Source organism: Caloenas nicobarica, chromosome Z (genome assembly GCF_036013445.1).
Source record: "Caloenas nicobarica isolate bCalNic1 chromosome Z, bCalNic1.hap1, whole genome shotgun sequence".
NCBI classification, from domain to species: domain Eukaryota; kingdom Metazoa; phylum Chordata; class Aves; order Columbiformes; family Columbidae; genus Caloenas; species Caloenas nicobarica.
In genome coordinates this window covers 58,696,784-58,723,509 of record NC_088284.1, presented here as the reverse complement: position 1 = coordinate 58,723,509, position 26,726 = coordinate 58,696,784, and the positions used below count along the sequence as shown (strand labels likewise).

The 26,726-nt window shown below is 38.7% G+C and overlaps 1 protein-coding gene and 1 long non-coding RNA gene across 3 annotated transcripts in view; one reads left to right on the top strand and one right to left on the bottom strand.

Moving 5' to 3' along the window:
* LOC136001595 (uncharacterized) overlaps positions 1-26,389 on the top strand; it is a 31,468-nt gene extending 5,079 nt beyond the window's left edge. Inside the window, exons 2-4 of one of the 2 annotated variants that reach the window (XR_010607813.1) lie at positions 14,538-14,676; positions 16,432-16,531; positions 26,141-26,389. This is a non-coding gene — a long non-coding RNA (uncharacterized LOC136001595). The remainder of the gene's footprint in view (positions 1-14,537; positions 14,677-16,431; positions 16,532-26,140) is intronic. The other variant, XR_010607814.1, reaches the window with a different exon arrangement.
* Positions 175-26,477, bottom strand: GDA (guanine deaminase). The gene is made up of 14 exons (XM_065656080.1): positions 26,355-26,477; positions 19,366-19,454; positions 17,524-17,695; positions 14,859-14,946; positions 13,474-13,579; positions 10,657-10,684; positions 9,122-9,229; positions 7,961-8,068; positions 5,723-5,820; positions 4,862-4,929; positions 4,199-4,345; positions 2,486-2,604; positions 1,364-1,391; positions 175-334 (listed from the first exon to the last, which is right to left on the bottom strand). The coding sequence occupies exons 1-14, from the start codon at positions 26,475-26,477 to the stop codon at positions 264-266; spliced, it is 1,353 nt and encodes a 450-aa protein (XP_065512152.1). The 3' UTR covers positions 175-263.
* Between the last annotated feature and the right edge of the window lie 249 nt (positions 26,478-26,726).

Sequence of the window (26,726 nt, the reverse complement as noted above, 5' to 3'; positions counted from 1 at the left end):
TTAACTAAGGTATTTACCAAATCCCTTATCAATGCACACACGCGATGTTTACAGATAAATTTAAATATTAATTTCCTCTAGAACTGTGACAATTCTGGTAAAGTCATTTTAGAAATATCTAAGAAAATTTCTAATGTTTGCAAATTTTGAAACATGAAACAAAAAATGTGTGTCATTCCTGATGATCAGGCACTGTGTTTAACCAATCTTTTCCAAATCAGATGCAGAAAGATCAGCAGAGCATTTGCAAAAAGCAAATGGATTTATACTGAACTTGAAAAAGGAACCACTTGTTTTCCAGCCACATACACTTCACAAATATTCCGATCGTCACCTGAAACAACATGGTCAAAACAGAGATTTGCATATAAATCTATGCACTGATGTAATTAATGAAAATCATGCAAATCACAAAAATCAGTTTTGGAATATATCATTTGCAGGGACCGTTTCTAGGACTGAGGGAGTTATTTGGAGAGAAATAGTCAGGGCTACCACAAAGATCAGTGGATGTTGAAACTACCCATGTTTTTTTGCCTAAATAAACATAGGAACCCGCTGCTGCAATGGTGTAATGGGATTTCTATGTGCTTAGTAGATTCAAACCTTGAAAATATTATATATCTGCACAGAAAATGCATAGTTGCACAATATCTGAACTAACTCAGGTACCAGGCAGCAGTAAAGCTGGATTGCTTCAGCCAGCTTCTCAAAAAGGCAAAAGCCTAATGAGAGAGTGACCCAAAAGTAGCCAGAAGACCAATTACATTGACATAGCAACATAATGAGCAGCACAGCTTTGGTCCACATGACGCCCTACCAAGAATATCTGTTCTCTTAGAGAGGTTGGATTGTTTGCTTTGGGTTTTGTTTAGCTTAAAGACCACTTTTTTGTGTTTGGGAATGAAAAAAACACAATGGCAACTGGCTTGAAAGAGTCCTTCTGAGCTGAACTGGTTCTGAACTGGTGATTAGCATGTCAGTGTTACTTTACTCTGAAATATGATTTAGCTCATATTGTAGATAAAGTTAGGTGTGGTAATAAACTGGACAACCTTGGTGCACATGGTCATGTTAAACTGACTATTTAACTATGTACCAAAGAACAAAAGTTAAACCACTTAATTCTTACTCAGCATTTATAAACAAATGTAAATAAATATATATTTAATGTAAATAAATATTAATAAATAAAGACCTTTATTTTTATATTAAATGTAAATAAATATATTTAATTAATTTAAATGAATATATATTTAATTATGTATAAATACATTTATTATTAACCTCCACATTAATTTAGACAATTTTTGATGTTTCAAACAAGAAGATAATTTTACGTGCGCTGAGAATCGGAACATACCTAGATACAGGAATTTCTGGAGAGTGTCCTGTAAAAAAATGGGAGAGAACCAAATTCAGCCAGCAGTATCTGCTATCCCAGATCACACTCATAAGAAGCTTGAAAGAATTGATAAAAACAGTTTTCCTGAATATTCCTGCTAACAGTAAAATTGAAATTTAATTTGCACATTTTCTCATAAATAACTTTCAGTAAGGAGACTGTATGTCCCAGGAAGAAAACACTGCACAAGTTTGACAGTATAAACAAATATATGCCTAAAACACAATGTTTCCCTTTCCTCTTTTTTAGAGTTCTCAAATTAATTTACTTACTGAAAAACGAGACAAAACCGTATACATTTTTAAAGTCCTAAGAACTGATAACTTAACTAAAATTTAAGACTTAAACTGGATTTTTTTTTTCCAGAACTATTTGAATTAGGAAAAAGATTTTAAAATTAATGAATTTAATCTAATCCAGATCACTGAGGCTGAAACAGATTAAGGAACAATTACCTCACCAATTATTGCCCACATTTCTAAGTAAATAGTGACATTCAGAATAGAGACAGCAATAGGGTCTGGCCACATCAGTAGATTCAAGTAACTGTTGTTCATTTCTTTTTTTAATCATAAAAGGTTTTTGTATGAGAAGGTATGCCCATTGCAAAATGCCAGTTCTGCTTATATGTTTGCATGAAAACTGTGCTTTCAACTCAGATTAGCTGTCTTGAGTTCTTGCTTAAATTTACAACAGCAGTGCAGTCAAGGCCTTTATCTAGGAACAGGCTGCTGGTTTTGAGTTTAAACTCAAAGTGTTAATTAAAACTACATTGCTTTTTCTTGTCTGCCATTTCTCACTTCAAATAGGTAACTCTAATTGTCTGCTTGGGCTAATAAAACACTCATTAAAAAAATGTAACATGCATTTTTGCTCATGGTGATATGGGACTGTCACTGAGGACAGCAAGATTCTGAAAAAAGCCCAACTACTGGACCTCTTGGGTTGAAATACAGACAGCAGAGATAGTACCCTGATTCCTGTTAATGCAATAACGCTAAAGAGACCTATTCTGGCTATATCACAGACCTTCTCCACATCATTTCCACATTTTTGAATCGTTAATTTTGTTCTGATTACCTCAAAATTATCAGAAGAGAACAAGTCAAAAGGGCTGTCTGAAGCCTTTGTGTTGATTAGCAGTGCATCGAATTCTTTCCCAACCTCAAAGTTTCCAATCACGTCATCTAGTCCTAGAGCTGATGAAGAAAATAAGCTCACAAACAGATCTTCAACACAGGTCTTTTTCCACCATGTGGAAGCACCTGGAAACTTACTTGAGATGTTCATAATAAAAAATACAAGACTTCACATGATTACAAGGAAAAACATGAAAGCAGATTGAACAGTGAGTAGGTTAGCATCTGAGTTCTTAAACAACTTCTCCCTAAAAACATGCATATCTTGGTGAATTTCTGAAGTGCATCTGTGAAGGGTAAAAGAAATCCAAAAAATAATTTGAACAGAACTTTGCAATACATTAAAGATGTTTAAACTCCTCCAAATGGGGAAATATTTTTGACTGCCTACCACTTTCAACTAAAATGATCCCATATTCCTTCAGGTTTGTGAGCAGACTGCAATTTTAGGATTAAACACAAGAGGGTGATACGTGTTCAGGAGTCTCAGCAAACCAAATTATTGCAACAAAGAATTGCTCATTTAAATTTCTGCAAACCATACTTCTCCAGGCTACTGGAAGATGGTGTAAATAATTTATATTTTATTCTTGAGAGTGATTCAGTAAGAATCATACAGCTCAAAATCAATATATAAAATAAACACATTACTAAGCAAACCTAAGAACCCAGATAAAACAAGCACAGGAGTAGCTGGGAAGGGAAACCAGATATGAGTTCAGGATTTTTAGAAGTTTTCTTTTCCATTTCTCAGCTAATTTATTTTCACCTTTTATGAGAACAGTACATATTATGGAAAAAAATCTCTCTTTTTGTCCCCTTCCCATTTTAATTACATCTTTCAAACTTTCATTAATAATTCCCAATGGTGTTTTCTAACAACCACAAAAATGTTACACGGAAAAGACTTTAGCAGGTAGTGTGTTCATTTCTGCCTACTGATGCAGTAATAATTTTTTACTTATGTGTGGATTTGCTCTCTGCTAAATAGTGCAAGTTCCACTAAAGTTTTGCTAATTGTGCAAATCAGAATGTACATATCATTCATGACAAGGCACACTAGTGAATGAGAATAACAGATACACTATATGACTCTATTTTGTAGATGCAACTGTGTCTTAAACAACCACAGTGCACATCTTAGTTAAACTTCATGCTTTTCTCTGACCGAGGACTGATTTGCACGAAATTTTGATTTGCTGGAAAGACAGTAGAAAACTGCCTCACTGAGAGCTCAAAAAGCAGAAACAAAATCAGAAACTGATGACAAACAGGATGTACAATTTTACAGTAATTGCACAGCTTTTCCTTCTAAGTGTTGGTTGCTGAGAAAGCTGTCTTTCCAATTGGTGTGATAAATGTACAAGCACTAATGATAAATAAGTCTGAGAATGTTTGCAAGGAAAATGTACAACCCTGAAAAGTCATTAATATTCTATTATTAAACTCTCAAAATCAACACAAATGCTCTTCTCTAATGAGCCTTGTATGGGCACAAGAGACTGAAGGATATCTCTGCCCAGCAGATACCATTTTAGACTTCACTCTAGCACCAGAAAATCTGTGAATTCAGCCACCTTTTAAAGACAAGGAGACATAATATCTAAAAAGAGCTGTAGCTCTCTGTGCACATCCTAAATAAATTTCTTCTTACCTTGGCTTCCTCCTAGAGTGGCTAGTTGAAAAGCTTCTTCAAGAGTTAGTCCTGTTTCATTCACTTTATTGATCTGAAGGCTATTAGATGCTATCATCGTTTTCCTGATGACATCAAGCATGGAAGCTGAATATCCACCAGCAACATCTAGAAGGGATCAGATTCTTAGAAACAAGCTTTTGTGAATGAATCTCTGGGTTAAATTTATATGAGCTTTAATTAAATGTTATGAAGTAGCAGATGTGGTAAACATGAAAAGTTTACAGCTAAGCAAAGTCTCTGAATGTATAATTCCTAATAAAGGTGATCTCACATGCAAAGTCAGGTAAATAGAACACAACTCGGAAAAACAGAAACCTGAAAATCTGTTGTTCAAGCCCTAATTACTCTCACAACAGTAACAAAACTTTCTTCATTTATTCTTGGTTTTCTTTTTAAACACTTTTGGACCAGCTCTAGATTTCAGTACTCTAGAATTCACTACTCTAGAAGTAATTAAAGAACAAAAAACAACAAGCAAACCAACCAAACAAACAAAACACCCAACCAAAAAACAGGTCTATAAGTTGGAGACATGCTGACTTTTAAATATGAACAAGTAGGCATATTTTTTTATCTCCCAATGGTTTCCAAAAGAAATCATTTTTACAGCAAACTACTAACCTGTGCCAAGGCCAAGCTTCACGTTGTGTTTCAGGACCTTTTTCACATTTAAGAACCCAGTGCGCAACCTGGATTGGAATAATAAACATGTTATGTGTGATACACACAGAGGAAGCTCAGGAAGAGAGGCACCGCAGAGCCATTTCATGACAAAGGCTCTCAGAATGAGTGCAACAGATTTGGCTTATTAAACTGGGATGGAGAATTTGTGTTCATATATCTGAAATATGAGGTTTGATTACTAAAAATAAAGGCAGGCTTTTTTCAATTAATAACACATAGTTTTATAGTTATTTGTTGAAAATGAGCTCTCAGTATTCCTGTGAAAAAATCCAATTTTTTTGTAAAGTATATTCCAGGAGATGGGAGGTCATTTAAGGAGCTCCAGTAAGTCATCACAAACAAGATATTGTTTACGTTAAAGGAAAAAAATTACTGTTAACATTTAGCACAGCATACTGGCTGGATACCATACAGTATCTTATTTCTGCTTAATAGAAAGAAGACTGTATAGCTCATTGCCATTTCCCAAAAACATATGCATATTTGGGGGGAGGGGAAACAGCCTGAATCTGTCATTGATAAAACAGTCAAAAGAAATAAATTTTTTTAAAAAGAAATTTATACATATAAATATATAAATACAAGTATATGACTATGCTGAAAGATCACAAATTAGTCCAGAGCATACCACAGAAAAGTGGAGCATGACTGGTCATGCTGAATTCGATGTGTCACTTCTGGTGGAATGGGGAATCACATAAATAGCCCTGTAACTGTAGTCTAGACTCAGGGCACTATGTGAACAGCAGCTTTATTTAATTGTACGGGTTTTTTTTCTTTTTTTTTTTTTTAACTTACGAAAAATTTGAATTGGGGCAATGTGAAATAGCAGCTCCACGAAGACTAAAAAGTTTCAGCTCTTCTTCAGAAAGATAGCAAGCATGAGCCATCACCGTCTAAAGAAAAACAGAATCACCCATATTACTCAATATCACATTTACTTCAGTGTCTGTGATTTTTGCTGCACTGCTTTTAATAGCCAAAAGGACACCTGTTACCATCAAGGGAAATCAATGAACTTCTTGAATGAAGCTCTTGAAATCAACAGGGGAGAAGGTCTCATTAACTTCAATATGCCTGACATACCACTCCCTCGGCTTTTCTTCATTTACTATTTTGGGAAGATAGGGTGCTGACTCTTGTAGTGATTGCTGTGACTTAAGAGCTGCAAGGAACAAAAGCAAGAATTCCCCAGTTGCCTTAGCACTGTAGTAGCCTTATGATTTGTATTTTGTAGCTAACACAGAGATTGAGTACTGGGACTAGGAGTACATCAGATACAATGGAAAATGTATGTATTCTTGCCATGTTTCCCATTGTCTCTCCTGAGATTTGCACCAGGTAGATATATATCATCTGGAATATTCTTTAATTTAAATAATCTAATTGTTATGCAACTGACTAGTGACCTTTCTTGGCCTACACAGCTGACTTTAAAAGTGAGTTCACAAGCAGTATAGGCAAAACATAGAAGTATAGAATACTATCATTTAACAGGACGTAAACCAAATAACTCCAGACAAATCTACTTTGAATTATGTCATATGCCAAATGTCCATTCAAAGAGAAGAACAAGAGCTCTGTTGGGCCTTGCAATGTGCTGATAAAAATGAGAAAAGCACAGGGACTCTTCACTGAGCATCTCCTAATAGCACTGTGCCATTGCAATCTCTACTCATAAATCTCAATGCAACTACAACTACAGTGAGAATAGCCACATCTTAAGTCAAGGACATGCATATGGTACCTGCTGAACCATATATCTGCCAATATGTACTTTTTTTAAAAAAAAGAAAGAAATATTTCAGCCACATCTCTGAAAAACTTACCTTTAAAACACTTTAAAAAAATAATATAGTGTCTTAGTTTTGGTGGCTGGGGAGAGGGGAGTGTCCTCAGTTTTGTTATGCTTGTCTTTAGTAGAATGCTGCCTCAAATAACAAGGATCCTGGCAGCAGAAGGCAGCAGTAATCCTGATTTTCAGTGACCATTTTCAGTGCTGTGCATATAAAAATCTGACAGAAGTAAGGCTAATGTTTTTGGAGCACTAATATTCTCTCTAGTACACTGATGCAACAAATCAGAGTGCATAGGACTGTGCAAGACAACAAAAGTTAATACTGTGTGCATAGTTAAGTAGTCTATATTGATTTCTCAGATAAAAAGGACTGTAAATAAGTAATTTACTGGGGGACATTTTCAAAGGCAGAAATGGGAGCTCAGTGGCTAATTCTCAAGGAGTTCCCAGCTGCCCTTTGTACCTCTGAAAATTCTCTCTTAAAATTTCAGATCAGTTTGACTGGTGTTTAAGCACTCTGACTGTAGTTAGGCTGTTCATATTCACCCTTGCATGGGATCACGACTACCTAGCAAATTGTGCCCTGGTGCTCCAACCTGTACTCAGTGTGGGCTGGTATCAGAATAGCTTGTATTTAACTCATCAGCAAAAAGCTTTAATGAACTTCATCTCTTCAGGCTGCTATGACTTCCAATACTTGGTAAAATCAGCTGATGAGATGAGAGTGCTTTTGGAGAGCTGGAACATTAAAGTGTACCTGTCTGTATGTGAGGTTCACACAAAGAACAAAACAGGACAAGCAGCTTTTCTGGAGGAAACTGCCAAAAAGTGATGTTGGTCCTACCGTAACACCATAGAACAAACCTTGAGGCAAAATCAGTGTGTAAGAACACTGGATAACTGCCAAAGAATTACCAGCTCTTAAAACAGCAGCTTTACCTAGCCTCCTTCTGATCCCACTGCCTCAGTTCTCTTTGGAACCCTTGGAAAATGGATCAGGGAGCATAAAATACTTTTATTGCTCATTTCCCCTCAATGCTTAGGAAAAGTTTGGCTTCTTTAAAGTTCCGATAACTTGACCAACAGCTGTGCAACAGAGAATAAAAAATCAATTTGCTTTCACCTCGATGTCACTGACCTTGACAAAATAATGCAAACTTTCAAGTAACTACAGATAACCATCAAATTCTCTACAGGGATAAATCTAAGCTATGCTGTGGAAGTTCTTATGCAGCTACCTTGCTAGTAAGCAGCTTGTTTTTATCATACAATTCAGTGTAATTTTGGTAGGCAGGAAACATGTTCTCCACCAGTTTGACTTCTTCTTCATTCTCACTTATGTGACTCTGCAATAAGAAAATATATAGCAATAAGTGCTTTAAATAGGATTAAAACTGACATCACAACCTTCTGAGCAATCTACTGGGGTTAAACTTATAAAAATAGAAACTAGTATTTATAAAAGCCTACAGTTAGATCTAGTCCTTGGGTTTTTCTTTTCATCAGAGAGGCCTCTGGGACACAAAAGAATAGCTCCATTTGCTCCTTTAAAAGTGGTATGAGATGGTTGGCTTGGATAGTCCATTCCAGTAGCTTGGTGACAGGATGACACACTTGGTGTTTGGCAAATGTAAAAATAATAAATAACACATATGAATGTGAGGTAGAAGAGAGAACCAGCCTCCCACAGAGTAGACTCCGGGATCAGGGCAACATACAGGTGGCTGCTACCTTTATCCTGAGATGGGCTGGTCTCAAAAAAAATATGGCTCCTCCTATACTCCCGTTAGAGCATATATTTTCAAAATGTCCACTTCTTAATGGCAACGTAGTCCTAATGTAGGATAGCTTTAAACAGTGTATGTTTAGAACTGTGTAACCAAAAAGGAAATGCCTTGAATTTTCAACAGACCTGTAAGGTTTAAAATATTTCTGCTTTAAAATATTTCTGCTTTAAATACACACTTCATGATACTGGAAATCCTACAGCTATGTTAACAATGGTAAATAAGACACAAAGATGAGTAATTCTTTTAACTACTGAAATCTGCTCTGTACAGAAGCAGCAGAAAACAGAGACAGACGTAACAACCTTGGGCTAGGGAAAGCAACTTTTAGCAACCCAAGGGCTGCTCTAACCTATGATACTGCAGGCTGGTCTCCTAGTGACCATGCACTGGAGCTTGTTGAACTGTGCTTCCTTCCAGCTATGAGCCTTCTCACTTCCTGGCAGGTCACAGTGCTCCTGCAGAGTACCATTAATAATTTCAGAGGAATTTAAAAGACAGGCTCCCAGGTAAGAATGCGGTTTAAGTGTTTTGCTGAAATTACGAAAACTACCGGTCTCTATACTGTCTATCCAAACTATTTAACTTGTATACAGAGCTCTCAGAGCTTACCTGCACAAGGAGATCATGAGCCTGTGCTAAATCACCAAGTGCACATAGCAAATCTTCTGTGCAGGAAGGGCCAAAGCGGGGGGTTATTACAGGTTGTACTCTTGGATACTGAAAATATTAAAAAGACATGATTGGGCTTCTTCATCTATATATCAGTAAATATAACTAAGACAAGCATTTACTCAACAATTGCATCTTGTCTCCATTGCTTCTTGTTTACTGCATCTTTGCGAACACAAATTAAGCTGTATAGTCTTTTCCTCATTTTTATTAGAAATTTCACTACACAAATAATCAATGTTTTTTTCTGAAAACAGTTTTAATGAATCTTAGCAAATAAGTTATTTTCATTAGAACTCTTTCATTGAGTTACTGAGATTTTACTCGACTTCAGGAGAAGCACTGGATGCTGTTTCATATTTGCTGGTAGTCCAATATGCATTAGGAGAAATAAATCACATTAATGAGCAGACCTTTTTCCAAGTCCCACTTATGTGAATATCAAAGACGTAATGATGCAAAACTGCAGAGTTCTGTAAAACCAAAGCCTTTCTCTTGTTCAATCTTCTCCACTCATGACAGCAACAAGCTGTCCCTATCCCCTGGATAGAAGGGTCAGTAGTATCACTAAATATCCTATACAGTAGGAAACAGCAGAGAAGACACCAAGACTAGAGCTACAGATGTTTACTTTACACCTTGCTCTTCTGGATTGAATTTTTATTAAAAAATAGAGGAGAGCATTGCAACTCTGCTTTCAGTCACAGGCAATATCTGTGCATGTGGCACCAGTGGAAGACAGTATACAATAACTTGGTTTGCAGTTACTTATACCATCTCGCAGATACAAGGTCAGGACTTCTGCAGATTAGCCAATTTACTCTACTAATACATATGATTTAGGTATTAAACTCTAAGCATCTGCTTTTGAATATTTTGAGATACAAATGTCAACAAATTAAGCCATTGGAAATAAAATGCTGATAGGAAAAGTAGCCCTGCTTGTAATATTGGAGCGTAAACCTTTATTTTTCCTCAGGAGTGTAAACCTGAATTTCTTTACAAATGCACTTGAAGACATGTGCTGACCAAAAATACTGATTTGGTAATGAATGAGTAATTGTACTGTGAAAGTGCTAATTTCTGCTGGTGAGAACTTTTTACTGGTCCATTTATATACCAGAGTGTGATTGACTGAATTCCACCTTTCTTTCACAGAATATTGTCATTTCTAGGAAGCCAAATATTTTAAAGTCAATAGAGAACACACACACTGTGTTCTCACACTGTGACACAATGTGTCACAACATTACTCTGTTGTGCCATGACCACACAAAACTGAACTTAGCCTGCTTCAAGTCCATTTCTCAACAACATGGCCAGCAGAACATTTTTCAGACTGATGGTATCTGTCTGCTACACCGAAAGATGTATATTTATTCATTTGTCACTAAGCCAACCGAGTTTGTCAGCGGGACTAATTATTTCATATATTCACACAGCATTTTCTGAATACAAAGGACAGCTCTACTTACTTTCTTTTCCAGTAGTTCTTTAACAAACCTGAAAAAGTGTAGAAAAAATACATTATAAATTTGTCATCTGTGTTAGGAATTATGAAAAATACAGAAAATATTTACCTAGGTACTCTATCAAGCATCAGCTTTTCACAGAAAGTTGGGCCAGATTCTCAGATGAAATTTTAAAAAAGCAACACAATGAAGTCAAGATAGTTACACAAAACTATGCTAGTTGTGAATTTGACCCTGAATATGCAGATTTTTTTTCATTTGCAATAATTAACATTAGACCCATAGTAATTGCTTGGAGTTCTCACTGAAAACCCAACACACGTTACATTAGCTTCATTGAAAATATAATTATAAACTACAGCTGCAACATTAGAGAAAAAAGAAGCTTATATTTGTCCATCCATGAATTCAAATTACAGCATTAAATATATTCTATTATTTAAAATATTATTTTTAAAAGATGCTGCAATATTTCATACATCACTTACAGTAGTTGCATATCTGGTTCAATCAAAGGACTCTTGATTTTCTGGAAATGCTTATATTAATGTTAGTGTATAGATTGTCTACCTCATGGAAAATACAGTATAGATTTACTTACTTTGCTTAATACAAGAAACTACTTCAGGGACCTCTATAAAAAACCTCAGGCATTCAATATGAATAATGCAGATAAGCAAATAAAACCTCTTCTGACTTAGCAAGGAAGAAATTCTTTGAAAACTCACATGCACAGCTTATGCAAAGAATTTCTGAAAGCCAGTGTGAGATGGGTTCTGGACAGGATCTCTGTGAATTTTTATGTCATCGTTTATATCCAGAAAAAAAAACATTATTTTCATCGCAAGAAACATTGAATCAAATTTCATCAAAATTTCATCAAATGTTCATCTTCAGATGGAAAATAAAATAATGCTAGAGGCTAAATTCACAACACGGGAGCTGGTGCTAGATCATCACCTGGAAGTGAGAGATCTAAGCTGAACTTCTGCAATGACCAAAGGAGTTTGAGCTCACTGTTGCCTACCTTTGAGAGTCATAATGCAATGTAAATTAGGTGTCATCTGTCTCCCCTCTTATTGATTCACCTGGTATAATAAAATATTCACTGGAGCAGAAACTCTTATGCAAGTATAACTCTCAGGTGATAATCCCAAACCTCCAGATGGCTGTTTTCTTCGTTTTTCACATCCTTCGAACAGCGTCAGCACTGTTTCAAAACTGAAATACCTTGCTCAAAACAGTTTATACCTTGTTGGCTTATGTACTTATCCATAAGGAAAGAAGCTCAGGTTCAAGTCACTGTCTTCTGTAGCAGAAGAACAGATTTGAGCACAAGTCCTCTTCTTTCCAGATGACTACAACTATTAGTAGCATACAACATATTCTAGATTTCAGTTTCCTAACTTTTTGTTCAATTCTCTTTGCAGAAGAAGGGTAAATTCAAATTCTTAACAGGAATTTAGACTTAATATATGAAGCACTTGGAATTCTATATCCTTTCCATGCACACAATGTAACTACTTCCATAGGTTAACTGTAAAGAACTGAAATCAGTGTAATACATTTTCTGACAGTGTGACACATTTCTTAGTTTTGTTGTGGTTGACGGGGGGTGGTTTTTGTTTGTTTTAAAAAAATATTGCATTCTTCAAAGTAAGAGCTTTTTCATCCCTCTGCTATTGTATTGCTGAGATTCAGGCCTGATGAGGTAAGTACTACTGATCCATGTTGACAAGCACAGAGCTCTTATCCAAAGCAGGCACACATTTGTTATTAACACAATCACATGAAAAGGGAGTTGGAGGCACAAGGTAGGTATTTAAAATAAAGACATTTAGATCGTTCTAAAGCTTTAAAAAATATCAGAACTGGAAGTTCTGCCACATTCAGGCCCATTCAGCAGAACTCACGCTGTATTATGAAAACTGGGGATTTATGTGGAGGAAAACAGCTGTTAGTAGAGAACAAACGACTTATACTACATGTTTTACAAGTATATGTAAACGTAAACATCATTAGAATCCCTGATCATTTCTAACTTTTCCTGGCATTCTTCTGGCATGATTTGCAAAAATAAGGTAGCAACTTCATGCATGTCCCTTAAGATGTTTATATCACTCTTAGGTATTTTTTGGCATGATATTTGAAACATTTATACAAGTAAATAAACAGTCTCATGAGAAAAGCTGTATGTCTGCTTAAGCACTTTCTGAGCATGGATGCAAAAGACAAGGGAAAGCTAAGACAGCAGTCTGACATGCTCTACCCTTGAGTCCCCTCCACCAAGTACATTGCTGTGATTTGATTCTCCTTCACTCAGCTGGAGTAATTTCACCAGTGCTATGCTGGAGGAGAGGAGAACCACAGTGTGTTTGTAATGGGGTATATGAAAGCTGACTCCTACAACTTGAATAAAGCTTTATCCTAAATGGAGGAAAGAACTAGCTCAGAAGTTAATTAATAGTGGTGAAGGAACTGATTGTCACACCACCCTGACAGGTCACATCACCCCCACAGGCAGAGCTGTGAAGGGAAAAGAGAAGGCAGAAAACAGACAACAACATACACATATCCTCTCCAAGCCCTAGAGCTGCAGCTTCTCCCTTTCCTTGCCAGAGTTAGAGAGAAAATGCTTGGGCTGTGCAGAAACTGGGTACACAGAAATTGCCATAAATGTAGGAAACAATACTGTTGGAAGAAAAAAACTGTTCCTAATGAATTTACACCTGTAAGTTCTTAGTTATTTTCACATTCACTTTTCAGATGTATGAAAAAGTCTTCTTTCTAAAGGTTATTCCCTCAACTTAATCACCTTACCTTTCTGTCTCTTGGACAGACTCAGCAGTAATCTCTTTGTATTGTGGCACACTGTCATTCATATCCATGCAGACTTTTCCAACAAATGCTCGTTGACCAAATTTATCTGTTGAGATGCATAAGAATATAGAACTCAGAATCACTGGTTATCAAAAACTGCTATCAAAGCCTGTACTGAAATCAAAATAGCAAATTACACCCCAGCCAGCTTCACTTGAGATGACCAGAATTTATGCTCTTTTCTTAGCTGTAATTTGGAACAATTGATGTGACTTTTAAGGCTAAAGAGGAAAAAACCAAACAAAATCCAACAATCGAATAAGAGTTCTCCTCTTCCACATTAGTACCCAACTTTATAAAAGTTATAATTGAGGACTAGATTACCCTAGTTTAACCACAACCAGAATTCATATGGTAGCACATGAAGAAGACTACTGTGAAGTAGAGCACAAGAAACACAAGCACCAAATTACAGTAACTGTAGTAGATTATTACCCTGAGCTGAGAAAAAGCAGAAAGATCTCAGCAAATCGTCTCTCCTTAAGAGAAAGGAATGAGGTTCCAAAACGCTTCTCATGTTGGATGGAGAAAATTACCAGAGCTATTTCTAGAGAAATATTTCTTGAGATTTATCGTTGCTAGGACTCAGAACTCGTGTATGTCTTAAAAGGAGTGTAGATAATATTAAATTCTAAGCTTTTAAATGTGTTTCCTCATAAGATGTCTTTTGCCCATTTTTACTGTCTGAGACGTTGAATGCAATGGCTTCAATGTTTAGGTTTTCCTACAAAATCAGAAAGACTAGGGAATTTTTAATGGAAACTGAGATCCTCATTAAATTACTGTGCTTTAGGAGCTTGCTGAGCCTTGAGAAATCCTGCCAGAATCACATCTCTTTCCAAAATCAGGCTCTTGTAATGGTGAACAGAAAGGAGGGATAAGATACTGACGCGAGTCCCACTGTTCGGATTTTGGAGGGCGTGTGGAGATTTTTAATGTTGGTACTCAGCTGAAACTCCAGAGCATAGGAAATTAATGCACTGACCGCATCTCTTGTCATTCAGCCCTTTAATCCTCAAACAGTGAAAGGCTAGAAAGAGCGGAGACCTGCAGATGGAGGACAACTCCATCAGACCTAATTCAGGCTCATCCAGCAGCTGATTTGGGAATGAAGAGACTAGCAGAAACAACTGTGGGAAAGAGGTGAGTAAGGGAACAAGTGTAACTAGGGTGGGTTTTGGGGACATAGCACAACAGATATAATGAATTAAAAACCAGATTAATAGAAAGACAGATCCCTAGCTAGCATAAAACTCCCAAGCTCTCTTTCCTTCAACTAACACGGTCTCCACAACCTCCTTCAAGACTCACTCTGTTAGTCTTACCTATAATTTCAGCAAGAAGAAGAGAAGTATCTGTGTAAATTGTTGCAAAGTAGCAAGCTGTAGTCGTGCCATTCTTTAGAGTTCGTCTCTATAAAAAGAAATCAGTGTTTACTCTCTGGAAAAAAAATAGCCAAGCTGCTGAAATGCAGAACAGGCAGTCTGATTTCAAACTGCAAGTACATTTAGTTATTGTGAAATTGTGCAGTAAAGTGGGAAGGTAAAATATAGGTTTTTAATTTCGTAATAGCTTTTTTAATTCTGAGTGTTAATAAATTTAAAATTTCCTTTTCCAGATCCCTACAGGATTTTAACAATGGCTAAACTCACAGAAATCAGTCTGTATTTCCTTCACTCAAACTGGAAATAAATTCTGACTTGTGTCTAACTTGAATTATATTTGGAAATATATTTTTAAAAATTATTTAGGTTATTTCCTAGTTTTGAAAGGCTCTTCAATGTTCACAGTGAAGCACTGCTTATCTAACACTAGCAAAGCAGGGCTTTTGGGAAAAAGTAGTGGGTTTCATTTGTCCACCTGATGTGGCTGGGAAAAACAGCCAGGCTTTCATGTATAAAAAACCTTTGTTATCCCTGAACAGAAAGTAAAAACACTTTAAGGTGAAAGGAAACTGAGAACAATTGCTCAAGAGTGCAATTAAATTATTTATTTAATTATGCCATGTGAAAGGAAAGGGTGATTGATACCTGTTCATATTACTTTTGAAGGACATAACAGTAAATGAAGAACCATTTAAAGTTACTTCAAGTTATGATGAAATTTATAGCTTCACTTGATCTTTACTAATGCATACTATATTGACTACCCATCCAACATACAGGTTTAAATCACATTTTTGGATTTTGGCTACAATGTAGTTTGAGAATTTTTTTTTTTTTTTTAAATGGTGAGACATCCAATGCAACTTTTGGGAATGTATAGGGCTAATTAGCAGACAAACATGAGGCCAAGCTCTGTCTTTTTCATACAGTATTCAAATTGAAGTCAATAATTAAGAAAATGTCTTTAAGGGTTCCTAAAATGAGTCTCAAAAATAGCGATGTCATTACTGAGACAAACTACCTTCATCTTTCTTAGCTTTTAAAACCCCAAATTCTCTACTTCTGGATTCCTAACATCATTGGTAAATGAAATATAAAACATTTTTTTCCCAAAACATCAGCATGAAGTACTGACTTTCCTGAAATCTGAAGGACCAGAGGAGGTTCCAGGTAAAATCTGGCAAATTTCACCTACTTTGTTTCTTTTACCAAGTGCAGAAAGTGTTTATTGGAAACAGAATTTCCTTTTGAAGAAAATCCATTATGTTTTCATTACAATTCCAAAAGTTTAAAGATGCAAATGAAACAGTATCTGTTCCCTGCAAGTTTAGTCCTGTTTCTAACAGTTGAAAATTATCAGCCACATCAAACACTGCCGAGAAACTGGTATTGTGTAGCATTTGAGGGTGAAGGTGTTCTCCTGACCTTGTCCTGTTTGATACATATAGCCTAACAATTGTGCTGATGCTCCTACAACGAACTTCTCTCTCTCTAACTGGCAGTTGTTTTTCAGGTGATGTTATTAAACACCTTGCACAATGAGAACTTTATCTGTGCTGCTGTCACCCAATCCGAACTGATGGAGACAGTATGTTGAGGCACACATCTAGAGGGTGAGATCATCTTTATGTTTTATGTAGCTGAAGTTATGTGTGCCTGTCACTAGAGTTTATGACCAAGCTGCTCCCACATGTTTTTGTTATGAGAGACGGTAGAAAGTACTTTTTTTTTAATTTGTGTCACAAGGACAGTATAACTATTTATTTCAGATTCACTATGTTATTATTTTGACAACACGTTTTGTCACAGTATTAGACAAATACAAGGCAATGTATGCTGGTCAAATAATTTAATCTGTTGAAGATATTTCAGTCCACATATTAAAGGATGCATTTCAGTTATAGGACAGAACAATTACTCCACAAGATGACCTAGCTGCATATTGTTCATCAAGTGGAATTTGACCTTAAAGCCTTAATATTTTACAGAATCAGTCTAGGTCAAACACTGCCTCTCTCTGTGCCACAATACCATTGGCACATTTCATGCAAAGACCCTGTAGTGAAAGATATTCCTGCTACAAGGACATCAGCTGTAGAAACACCTTCCTTAATTACTGCAAAACACCCCAGATTTGTTGTCTATGAGAAGCATCTTCTTTTTCATGTAGTCTTTGCAGAAGATATTTTCATAATATAGACTGTTTGTGCAATAAAGAAAACATCCTCTGATTTTTTTCTTTTTTTTTTTTTTTTTTAATTATGCTTGCTTGTTTCTCCATTGAGGTTGTCAGTACCTGCTGGCTATACTAGCTCTGAGAGTACTCTTAGATGTTGGTCATTGTACTTGGATATCAAAAAAGATGATAAACAAGTGGGTTGTTAACCATGAGATCAAATTGTCTTACCAGCAACAACAGAACAAGGCTGGAACTAGAAGGGGACAATCTTAGCTGGCAATTAGAACTGTGGCTGTACTGTTAGTTTTATCTGGTTTTCATGACTTTAAGACATGCTCTACTACTTCTGCTGACCTTCTGAAAACATACATGTATTTCACAAATATGAATGTCATCAAGTAGTTAAATGACATTTGCAGTACTTACAACAACTCTGGTGTACACTTCTTCTGCAAAATCACTGTCTTTGTATTTGGCTTCTGTTGGGAAAGTGTAGGTAGTCAACCACTGCAAAAGTGGTAGATCTACTCTTGTACCAGTAAATGAATACTGAGGGGCATGAATGTGTGTATCAACCATTCCTGGCATGAAGAATTCACTAGGTAAAGAAAAGAAAATTATAATGGTCCAAGATGTCACAATTTTCTCCACGGTAAGTAGTTTTGCATTAAACCATATGTTTGAGCAAAATGCACCAGAGTAAACAGCAAGCACAGATTAACCTTGCTCTTTCAGCATCAGCCTATCAACTCCTGCTATACTTCTACTCAGACTCCTTTTACAATAAGAAGCAGCTTAATAGAAACTTTTACACAGACATAAATAGCTAACTGAGAGAAGAACAATATAAGAGCTTGATGAATCCAACTATCTTTGATATTTACCCAGACTAAATACCAACAAATAAAGCCAAACCAACTTCATAATAACCAAAATTACTTCAGTGTAGAACCCACCTGAAAAAGAGAAGATTTGGGCACAGTACTGCTTCCTAGTATGGAAATATTTGGAATGCCTCTAGCTGTTGGTCCATTAGATTTACAAAGCTACAACTTTCTACATCCCAGTTTTCCTCTACATTTTGTGTGTGTGTATGTATATATTAAATCAATTAATTTGAAAGGTTAATGTAAGAACAGCCATTGCGTCTACAAACGCAGACACAGACACTGGTGAAAAAAAAAATCTGCTTGGTATCTTGACAAGAAAGGCATTGTTATGATGGAATTGTAATATTGTTTGTTGTCGTGCAGTGTTCATGCAATAACAGGGATTAGTATATCCACAGCACCAAGAAGTTGTATAATTACTTTAGTTTGTGCTGGAACTCCGTGCAGTATAAAATTTCTCTCACTCCTCTTCCATTCTCCCTGACTACTGAATGAACAGTGATTTCACCTCTTCATTATTCCCCTTCTTCCTGTTTTCCTACATGCTGGAAATACTGAAAGATCTTTCTCAATCTGATGCATATTCCCAGCACCTTCCATTTTCCCCAGGCTATTTCAAGTGAAGAAAAACACTTATGACTCGTATGTTCTGTATGATTAACCTTCCAACAAAGCACACAGACTTTTTAACAACTGAACGCTAATACCATGCTGCAGCACTAGATTCTAAGCCACAAATCTTTTACAGTTGTGCTACTGCATGCAAAGCATAGTAGGTACAATCAGAAACTACTTCACCAGAAAGGTGGGGGATTTCATTAGCTGAAGACAAAAGAAATGCTCTAGCTGCAATACAGTTAGAAATCCAAGGTTCTGTGTTTAGAAGGTCTAAATCTTCTGATTTTATAAGTTTTATTAGGGAGCACGTCAAAGCCCAAGCAGTTGAGTTTTGCATTTGCAGTGTTAGTGTTACCTACATCACTTATTCCAGAGTTTCGAGCTAGTTAGGCCCACTGCTGACACAACGAATATAAAATGCAATCTCAAGAAAGAACGTCATTTACTTCTGCAGGCACAGAAGAGGTCATGTATGAAAGCTAAGTACAAAAGCATTTTGTTCTGTGCAGTGTAAATCAGCCAGCACAATTCAGCCGTTGCTGAAGTCCCAAACCAAGGAATGCAAAAAGCACACAGATCATCCACCCTCCAAATCCAGGATGCAGGTAGCTCTTGGGTTAAGAGCTCTCACAGAGCTGAAAGGAAGTTTTGCCCATGAGATTGGATTTAATGTGGTCCCTACTTAAATCCATTCACTGAAACTCACTTCACTCAGAGAATAAATTGTATTTGCTGAAAGTAATCTAAACAAAACACATACTGGTTACTCAGTTCTCTTATGTCAGATGTTTTGAATCCCCACTTCTTAGCCAGTTGCTCTTGCTGATCAATTTGTTCCAAAAACACAATCTAAAAGAAAGAAATCATAGTTAGGTACTTTAAATCTGTATCCCTCATCAGCTTTACATAAAGGCAAAACAAGTCTTATCTTAAAAGAATTTTATACCTTTGTTACAAAGGCAAGAGGTTTGCATTGAAATATTAATACTTGTTCTTCCTGATTATCAAGCACGATTTTGAAATACCTAGTCACAATTCCATGAATTACCACACCCATCTCATAGCTTCTAAGAAAACAATTCATTCTCAAGTAATACATGGGCAGAACCGCACAGGCTCTAGTGTTCACTGCGATTTCTGTAACATGCCACCACACTAGCAGTGAGGCTGTTCATTCTGGAGGCGTGCGACAGCCTTATGGGAATGCAATTACAGTATTCAAAATCAGAGGGGTTAAATTAATTGCTTTGCCTAGGACTGACTGGCACTGAGCTAAGTATTTTCTGATTTTCTGCTCATGTCATTAATGTTGGGGGTTTGGGGTTTTTTTATTTTTTAAGTGTCTAGGAAGAGGAAAGAAATTGAGAGAAAAAATGCAGAACATCTTTTCATTTTCCAGAAAAGATTAAAACCATGCCTAAGATGTTTGTTTGAAAAAACCTGCAATATGGAGCCTAACTCCCCATTTGAATCCTAGAGGACATCGACTCTACTGCTGCTGAGTTTCTGCTGCCAAGTCAAAATTTTAGCACAATTTCTGTTAATTTTTAAATTCCATGGTATTTTAATCTACAACATGACTCTTGGCAGCTGAATTCTCAACTCTTTAATTCTCCAGTCTGGCAATACTAGGCACAACAACTCTTCAAGAAACAAAGAGCAGGGGGACAGTCTAGGAACTGCAGTGCCTGCTACAACTCCACGCGGGATGGAAGTTTCTGTGACACTTGACAGAGCAGAGGACCCTGCCATCCTCCCAGCCAAAGTCTGTCTGTCCTGGGCTTGAGCAGTTCTTGACTAACCACAGCTTCTGCCAGAAACCAGCTCATGGTCTTCTAACCCCTTTGGTATCAAAGCTCATTCCTCTAAATTCAAAGGAGTAATCTTATGCTATCAGCATCCTTCTCCTCCTGTGAAGATTCCCACGCTGAGGGCCTGTATCACCCTCATGACAGCAGTTTCTAAGGCAGCAATTAAAAAAACGTGTAAAGGCAAGATCAAATAGCTGTAAAAAGGCAATAGGAAGGAACTTAGGAGGAAGATCAAGAGGACCAAAACAACACTGTTTAGCAGTCATTAGCATGCCTGGTTTTTTATGTGTATGACATTACCTTTTGCATTTTCTATTTTTTCTATGAAGAAAAATAAGCAAAGGCTGCTAAACTGTAGACAAGAAGATTTTAAATGCACATATGGCTTGTGTAATTTAACATTGTTTAAAAAGCAGATGTTTTAAAAATTTAGTCAGAAAAAAAAAAAGATTAAAATCATGCCAAATAGATAAATACTACACTATCAAAAATTACAAAAATATTGTTGTCCCTTAATACTTCACATAAAGCAGCATCTCTCTCCCTCTAAAGAGGAGTATTTAGACTCTTCAGCCAGCTTAAACACCTATATATTTGTAGAGGGCTTAGAATACAGACCTACTGAAATTTCTGATGAGCAATAAAAAAGTGTCATTCAGATGCTGAAGTCAAAATGGATGCAGAATGAGTAATGTTAGAGCTGCTGAGGAAAAAAAAAAAAAAAAGAGAGAGAGAGAAACAAGAAGCACCAGATGGCAAATTCTGGAAGCAGGCGTTGCTATGGTAAAGAAGTGGCTATTATATACTCTTAGGGTGCAGATCAACAAAATTCCATTCATGGAAGAAAGACGAATATACGTTTCAAGGGAGCTGGACACATAAAACCAATGCTAAACCTGACACCTGGTCCATTATTGTCATAGAATCATACAATCATTTTGGTTGGAAGGGACCCTTAAGATCACCAAGTCCAACCATAACCTAACTCTAACACTAAACCAAGTCCTTAAGAACCTCATCTGTATGTCTTTTAAACACCTCCAGGGATAGTGACTGCACCACTTCCCCGAGAAGCCTGTTCCAGTGCTTCACAAACCTTTCTGGGAAGAAATTTTTCCTAATATCCAATCTAAACCTCCCCTGGCACAACTTGAGGCCATTTCCTCTTGTCTTGTTACTTGCTACTTGGGGGAAGAGACCAACACCCTCCATGCTACAACTTCTTTTCAGGTAGTTGTACAGAACACTAAGCTCTCCCCTCAGCCTCCTTTTCTCCAGGCTAAACAGCCCCAGTTCCCTCAGCCACTCCTCATCAGACTTGTGCTCCAGGCCCCTCACCAACTTTGTCACCCTCCTCTGCACTCTCTCCACCACCTCAATGTCCTTCTTGTGATGAGGGGCCCAAAACTGAACACAGGTTTCAAGGTGGTGCCTCACCAGTGCCAAGTACAGGGGGACAATCACTTCTCTAGAACTGCTGGACACACTGTTCTTGAAGCATGCCAGGATGCCGTTGGCTTTTTTGGCCACCTGGGCACACTGCTGGCTCATGTTCAGCCGACTGTCAACCAACACCTCCAGGTCCTTTTCTGCTGGGCAGCTTTCCAGCAACTCTTCCCCAAGCCTGTAGCGCTGCCTGGGGTTGTTGTAACCCAAGTGCAGGACCCAGCACTTGCCCTTGTTGAACCTCATGGTTATGGATGAATCAGTAAGACATCTATACTCTTTTCAAACAAACATCTCAACAGAACTCCTTGGTGACCCAAGAGATGCTCCCAATTGCTTTAGGATGCAATTAGTTTGGCCAACTTTCTAACAATGAATGCTTTAAGGTCTTTAAAGTCTCAGGCTTAGACATTTGCTTGAGTGTTTCCTTGCACATGCAAGGTTACCTACCTGGTGCACTGGTCACCTGCCCTTTAAATTAGTTCCAGATCTTAACACTGCGAATGCAAGAAAAAACTCCATGGCAGAGTCACTAAGGAGTCAAGGGAAGTGTACAGGCTAGACTAAGACCTCCAGCTTGTAAAGAAGGGACAATAACCAGGATTTGGGGAAAAGTGTGTCACAAAGAGCAGGATCAGTGGCTGCTAACACAGTGCCCACTGCAGTTCTGGTGTGTCACACATGTGATGGGGCTGAATGATTCAAAGATGAGAAGCTGAGACATCCCTACCCTGGTGTCTAGCTGACACCTTTTTTATTCCAAAAGATGCCCAAAACTCCTCCATCAACACATAGCTGGTCCTCTAAACTATGTATCAACCCTGATGCAGTAAACTCTGACTGCCTTCAAGCACCACAGTGAAAATATTTTTCCTACCAAAAGAGTGGAAAGTGAATGATACTGGCTGAAGGAACACAGTTTTTTGGTTTTGTTTGGTTGGTTTTTGCTTTTTTCTGATCCAACAGTGCCTGTGTTACTTTGTTTCTGGCTTTCTGGCTTTCATTCATATATGAACATAAGTGAAGAGTCCATCCTTCTTTCTCTCCCACCTGCTTCTCTTCCCTCCCTGTTCCCACAATGCTTAGCTGAGTTTTGCAATTAAAGACATGATGTCTGTTTCCTGCCTGGATCCCAAAATTTGAATGTGAGGGTAGATGAGAGACACAAGCACTTACTACACTCAGCTCCTGAACGCATAGCCCAGCCTGCTGAGAAAGGCTAATTAGCAAACTCCAGATGGATATTATTGCCTCGGTACCTTCTTCTTTGTACAGCTAACATGAGCCACTTGTTATCCCAGCTGGCTTATATCAAACACTTAAGTTTGGCAGTACTTAACAATGTTAACTCTTATTCCACAACTCTTGTGCTTTTCATGCCTTCAACAGGAGCTTTTAGCCTAATACTTTCTCTATTTACTTAACATTCTGCTCACTGAAGTCAATTACACCAACATTTCAATGATAACTCATATTTTGCACCTATTTTCTTTACTCTGAGTAATACTACTCTATTTGCCATTCCTCAAGAGCAGCCCCACACTGCTATGAAAACCACTCAGTTAAACAGAGTCCTTATTTTCTAACTTAACGATAACTGGGGTCTTCATACATGACAGCAGTGTTTTCCTTGCTAAAGCTTCCTTTTCATCTTCAGGCAAAACAGAAGCCAACACTTCATCTGTGAGCCTTTAGTAGCCAAGTATCCCCACGAGCAGTGAGGGTCTGGGCAGTGTTTCTGTGGAGCTGGTTGCATGCTCCCATCCTTTGGAGGACAGGCAGGGACTCAGACCGAAGAACAGGACCTGACTGTTCACAAAAGCTGATCTATTCACTCCATCAGAGACCATGCAAGATTTTTCCATGATGGTGTCAGCAACATCACACAAAAGAATGATACCTATTTAGTTAAACTTACTTTTTGGGGAGCGATAAAGAGTACTGAGGTAAATTTGGACAATAAAGGTAAGCTATTTTCACTATGTCCTTCTCAAAAAGTCAGCTCTTCAGTGATTCCATTGGAAGTTCCATATGAGGTTAAATCATGAGTAATATGATAAAGGGTACCAAAACTCACTATATCAGAGCCTGGAATAGTAAAATGCTAAGAATCTCTATTAATATTAAAAAAAAAAAATAAAGATTTTTTTCCTGTAGTCTGGTGGGAATTTTGGTTTTGGATAGAAGTGATTACTGGATTTTTTTTAACATCTGCATGGGATTGTGCCAATTTACACAAAGAAAACAACGGCCAATGAGTTGTTGTTCAGTAGGAGAAGCGAAGAGAGTGACCAAGAGCACAAGTCCCTAGGTATACTTTACTAAAGTACCTGTTTTTCAAGAAGAAAATGTAAAGGTCTAGATTTCCTAAGGTTGCTGAGTAGGGATTCTTTTCTGGAAAATGTCATTAGAAAGGGTGCGATGGATCACAGAATCACAGAATGTTAGGGATTGGAAGGGACCTCGAAAGATCATCTAGTCCAATCCCCCTGCCGGAGCAGGAACACCCAGATGAGGTTACACAGGAAGGCGTCCAGGCAGGTTTGAATGTCTCCAAAGGAGACTCCACAACCTCCCTGGGCAGCCTGTTCCAGTGTTCTGTCACCCTCACTGTGAAGAAGTTTCTTCTCATATTCAAGTGGAACCTCCAGTGTACCAGTTTGTACCCATTGCCCCTTGTCCTATCATTGGTTGTCACCGAGAAGAGCCTGGCTCCATCCTCCTGACACTCACCCTTTACATATTTATAAACATTGATGAGATCACCCCTCAGTCTCCTCTTCTCCAAGCTAAAGAGACCCAGCTCCCTCAGCCTTTCCTCATAAGGGAGATGTTCCCTCCCTTTATCACCTTCGTGGCTCTGCACTGGACTCTCTCCAGCAGTTCCCTGTCCTTCTTGAACTGAGGGGCCCAGAACTGTACACAAAATTCCAGACGTGGCCTCACTAGGGCAGAGTAGAGGGGAAGGAGAATCTCTCTCGACCTACTAACCACCCCCCTTCTAATACACCCCAGGATGCCATTGGCCTTCTTGGCCACAAGGGCACAGTGCTGGCTCATGGTCATCCTGCTGTCCACCAGGACCCCCAGGTCCCTTTCTCTAACTGCTCTCTAACAGGTCCCACTGCTCTCTAACAGGTTATTCCCCAACTTATACTGGAACCTGGGGTTGTTCCTGCCCAGATGCAAGACTCTACACTTGCCCTTGTTATATTTCATTAAATTTTTCCCTGCCCAACTCTCCAGCCTGTCTAGGTCTTGCTGGATGGCAGCACAGCCTTCTGGCGTGTCAGCCACTCCTCCCAGCTTGGTGTCATCAGCAAACTTGCTGACAGTAAAGTATGAGTTTGTGCCTCCTGCACCTGATTTACACAAATAAAACCCTTTTTTTATTCAGTTCTATCGTTTTTAGTTGACATCAGCCAAAACATGGTTTTGTAAGTTATTATTCCCCTCCCATGCATCAAAAACACAGCTTCTCATAGACTTTGCTATGTCTTGCACCAGACTCCTTACAAGCTATAGGAGGGCTGTCTTGAAACAGGCCTTCATGGAGCCCTACAAACAGAGAAAATAAAGACTGTACGGGCTCAAAGTGTGCTTGGCACAGATTTCAAATGCTACTGAAACCTGACACACCGAGGTCTGCTACTTAGCTGCAAGAAAGAAAATTACCTTTCTCTGTGGTATATAGGGTACCTATATATGTTATTAAATCTATATGAAACTAGCAGTCTTCCTACACAACAGGCATTGTGAAACTGAGTTTCACCTGTGATATTGTTAGGGCAATGATAAGCTTCCCTGCCAGAATCAATCCTGCATTATCAGTAAATGCAATGCTTGTTTTAAACTTGGCTTGTACCATTAGTATGCCCAACGTCATCACCGTCTTAACTCTTTATGGGTATATGCCATGGTTTTTCTTGTCATGAGAAAAAAAAAGCCTCACTCAGAAGGCTGTGCGTGAGTGCAGGAGGTGCACTGCAATTGCTTACAATCATTATTTTCATAGCTAGAGAATGAAAAATCTGATTGTGAAACTGAAAGAAACTGGAGACAATCTGAAAGAATCCCTGGTCTGGCGTGCTGCTGTTTTGGAAATAGTCAGCACGCTTCAAAACCAGGGTTAAGCTACCTGCAGACCCATGCCAAGGAGATAATGTGCCATCCCAGTTATCTCCAGCTCCTGCAAGCATGAAATCCCTCCCTCACGGCTCTTTTGCCCACAGACACCGAGTACTTCGAGTGCGAAAATTTTCCACTTTCTCTCTACAGGCCGGCAGAGGCGACTCTGTCCCTCACCACCCCCGGACTGGCACTCAGGACCGAAAGGGGTCATTTTCACCCCGAGCCGGCGGGACACCGGGAGTGAGCGGGACAGCTGGCGACCATCGCACCGGGACGGCGGCACCGGCACCTCCCCACGCCTCCCCCGGCCGCCTGGGCCGAGCGCCCCCGCAACGGCCCTTCCCTCGCCCCCCGGGCTCACCGTCCCGCTCTCGTCCACCCCCAGCAGGTGTCGGTGGAGGATCTCCATGGGCGCGGCGGGGCTGGAGTGCACGAAGGTCCCCCTGAAGACGTGGGCGAGCGGCGGGCGCTGCGGGGAGCCCATGACGGCGGGGAGCGGGTTGGCGGCCGTCGGCGGGGCTCGCTTCGTGGTGACGGAGGCGGCTGGGAGCTGCCACCCAGCGGGCTGTCGCCCCTCTGTGTCTCCCTGTGCCGCCGGCGGCTTCCTGGAGCTGTCACCGTTTCCCCGCCCCCTGGTGACTTTCTCTTCAGGGAGTGGTTTCGGCGGAGGGAGGGTGGCAGGCCGGGCCGCCCCCTTCCCCCGACGACGGCGTGCAGGAGATGCCCGCTAGCA

Excerpts from the sequence above, each read along its gene's own strand:
- GDA (XM_065656080.1), bottom strand. The coding sequence starts at position 26,477 with ATGGGCTCCCCGCAGCGCCCGCCGCTCGCCCACGTCTTCAGGGGGACC. Across the intron at positions 19,455-26,354 it reads GGGTGGACGAGAGCGGGACG|ATTGTGTTTTTGGAACAAAT; the intron begins GTGAGCCCGGGG and ends TCTTTCTTTTAG. Across the intron at positions 4,930-5,722 it reads TGCCCCAATTCAAATTTTTC|GTTGCGCACTGGGTTCTTAA; the intron begins GTAAGTTAAAAA and ends ATTCCAATCCAG.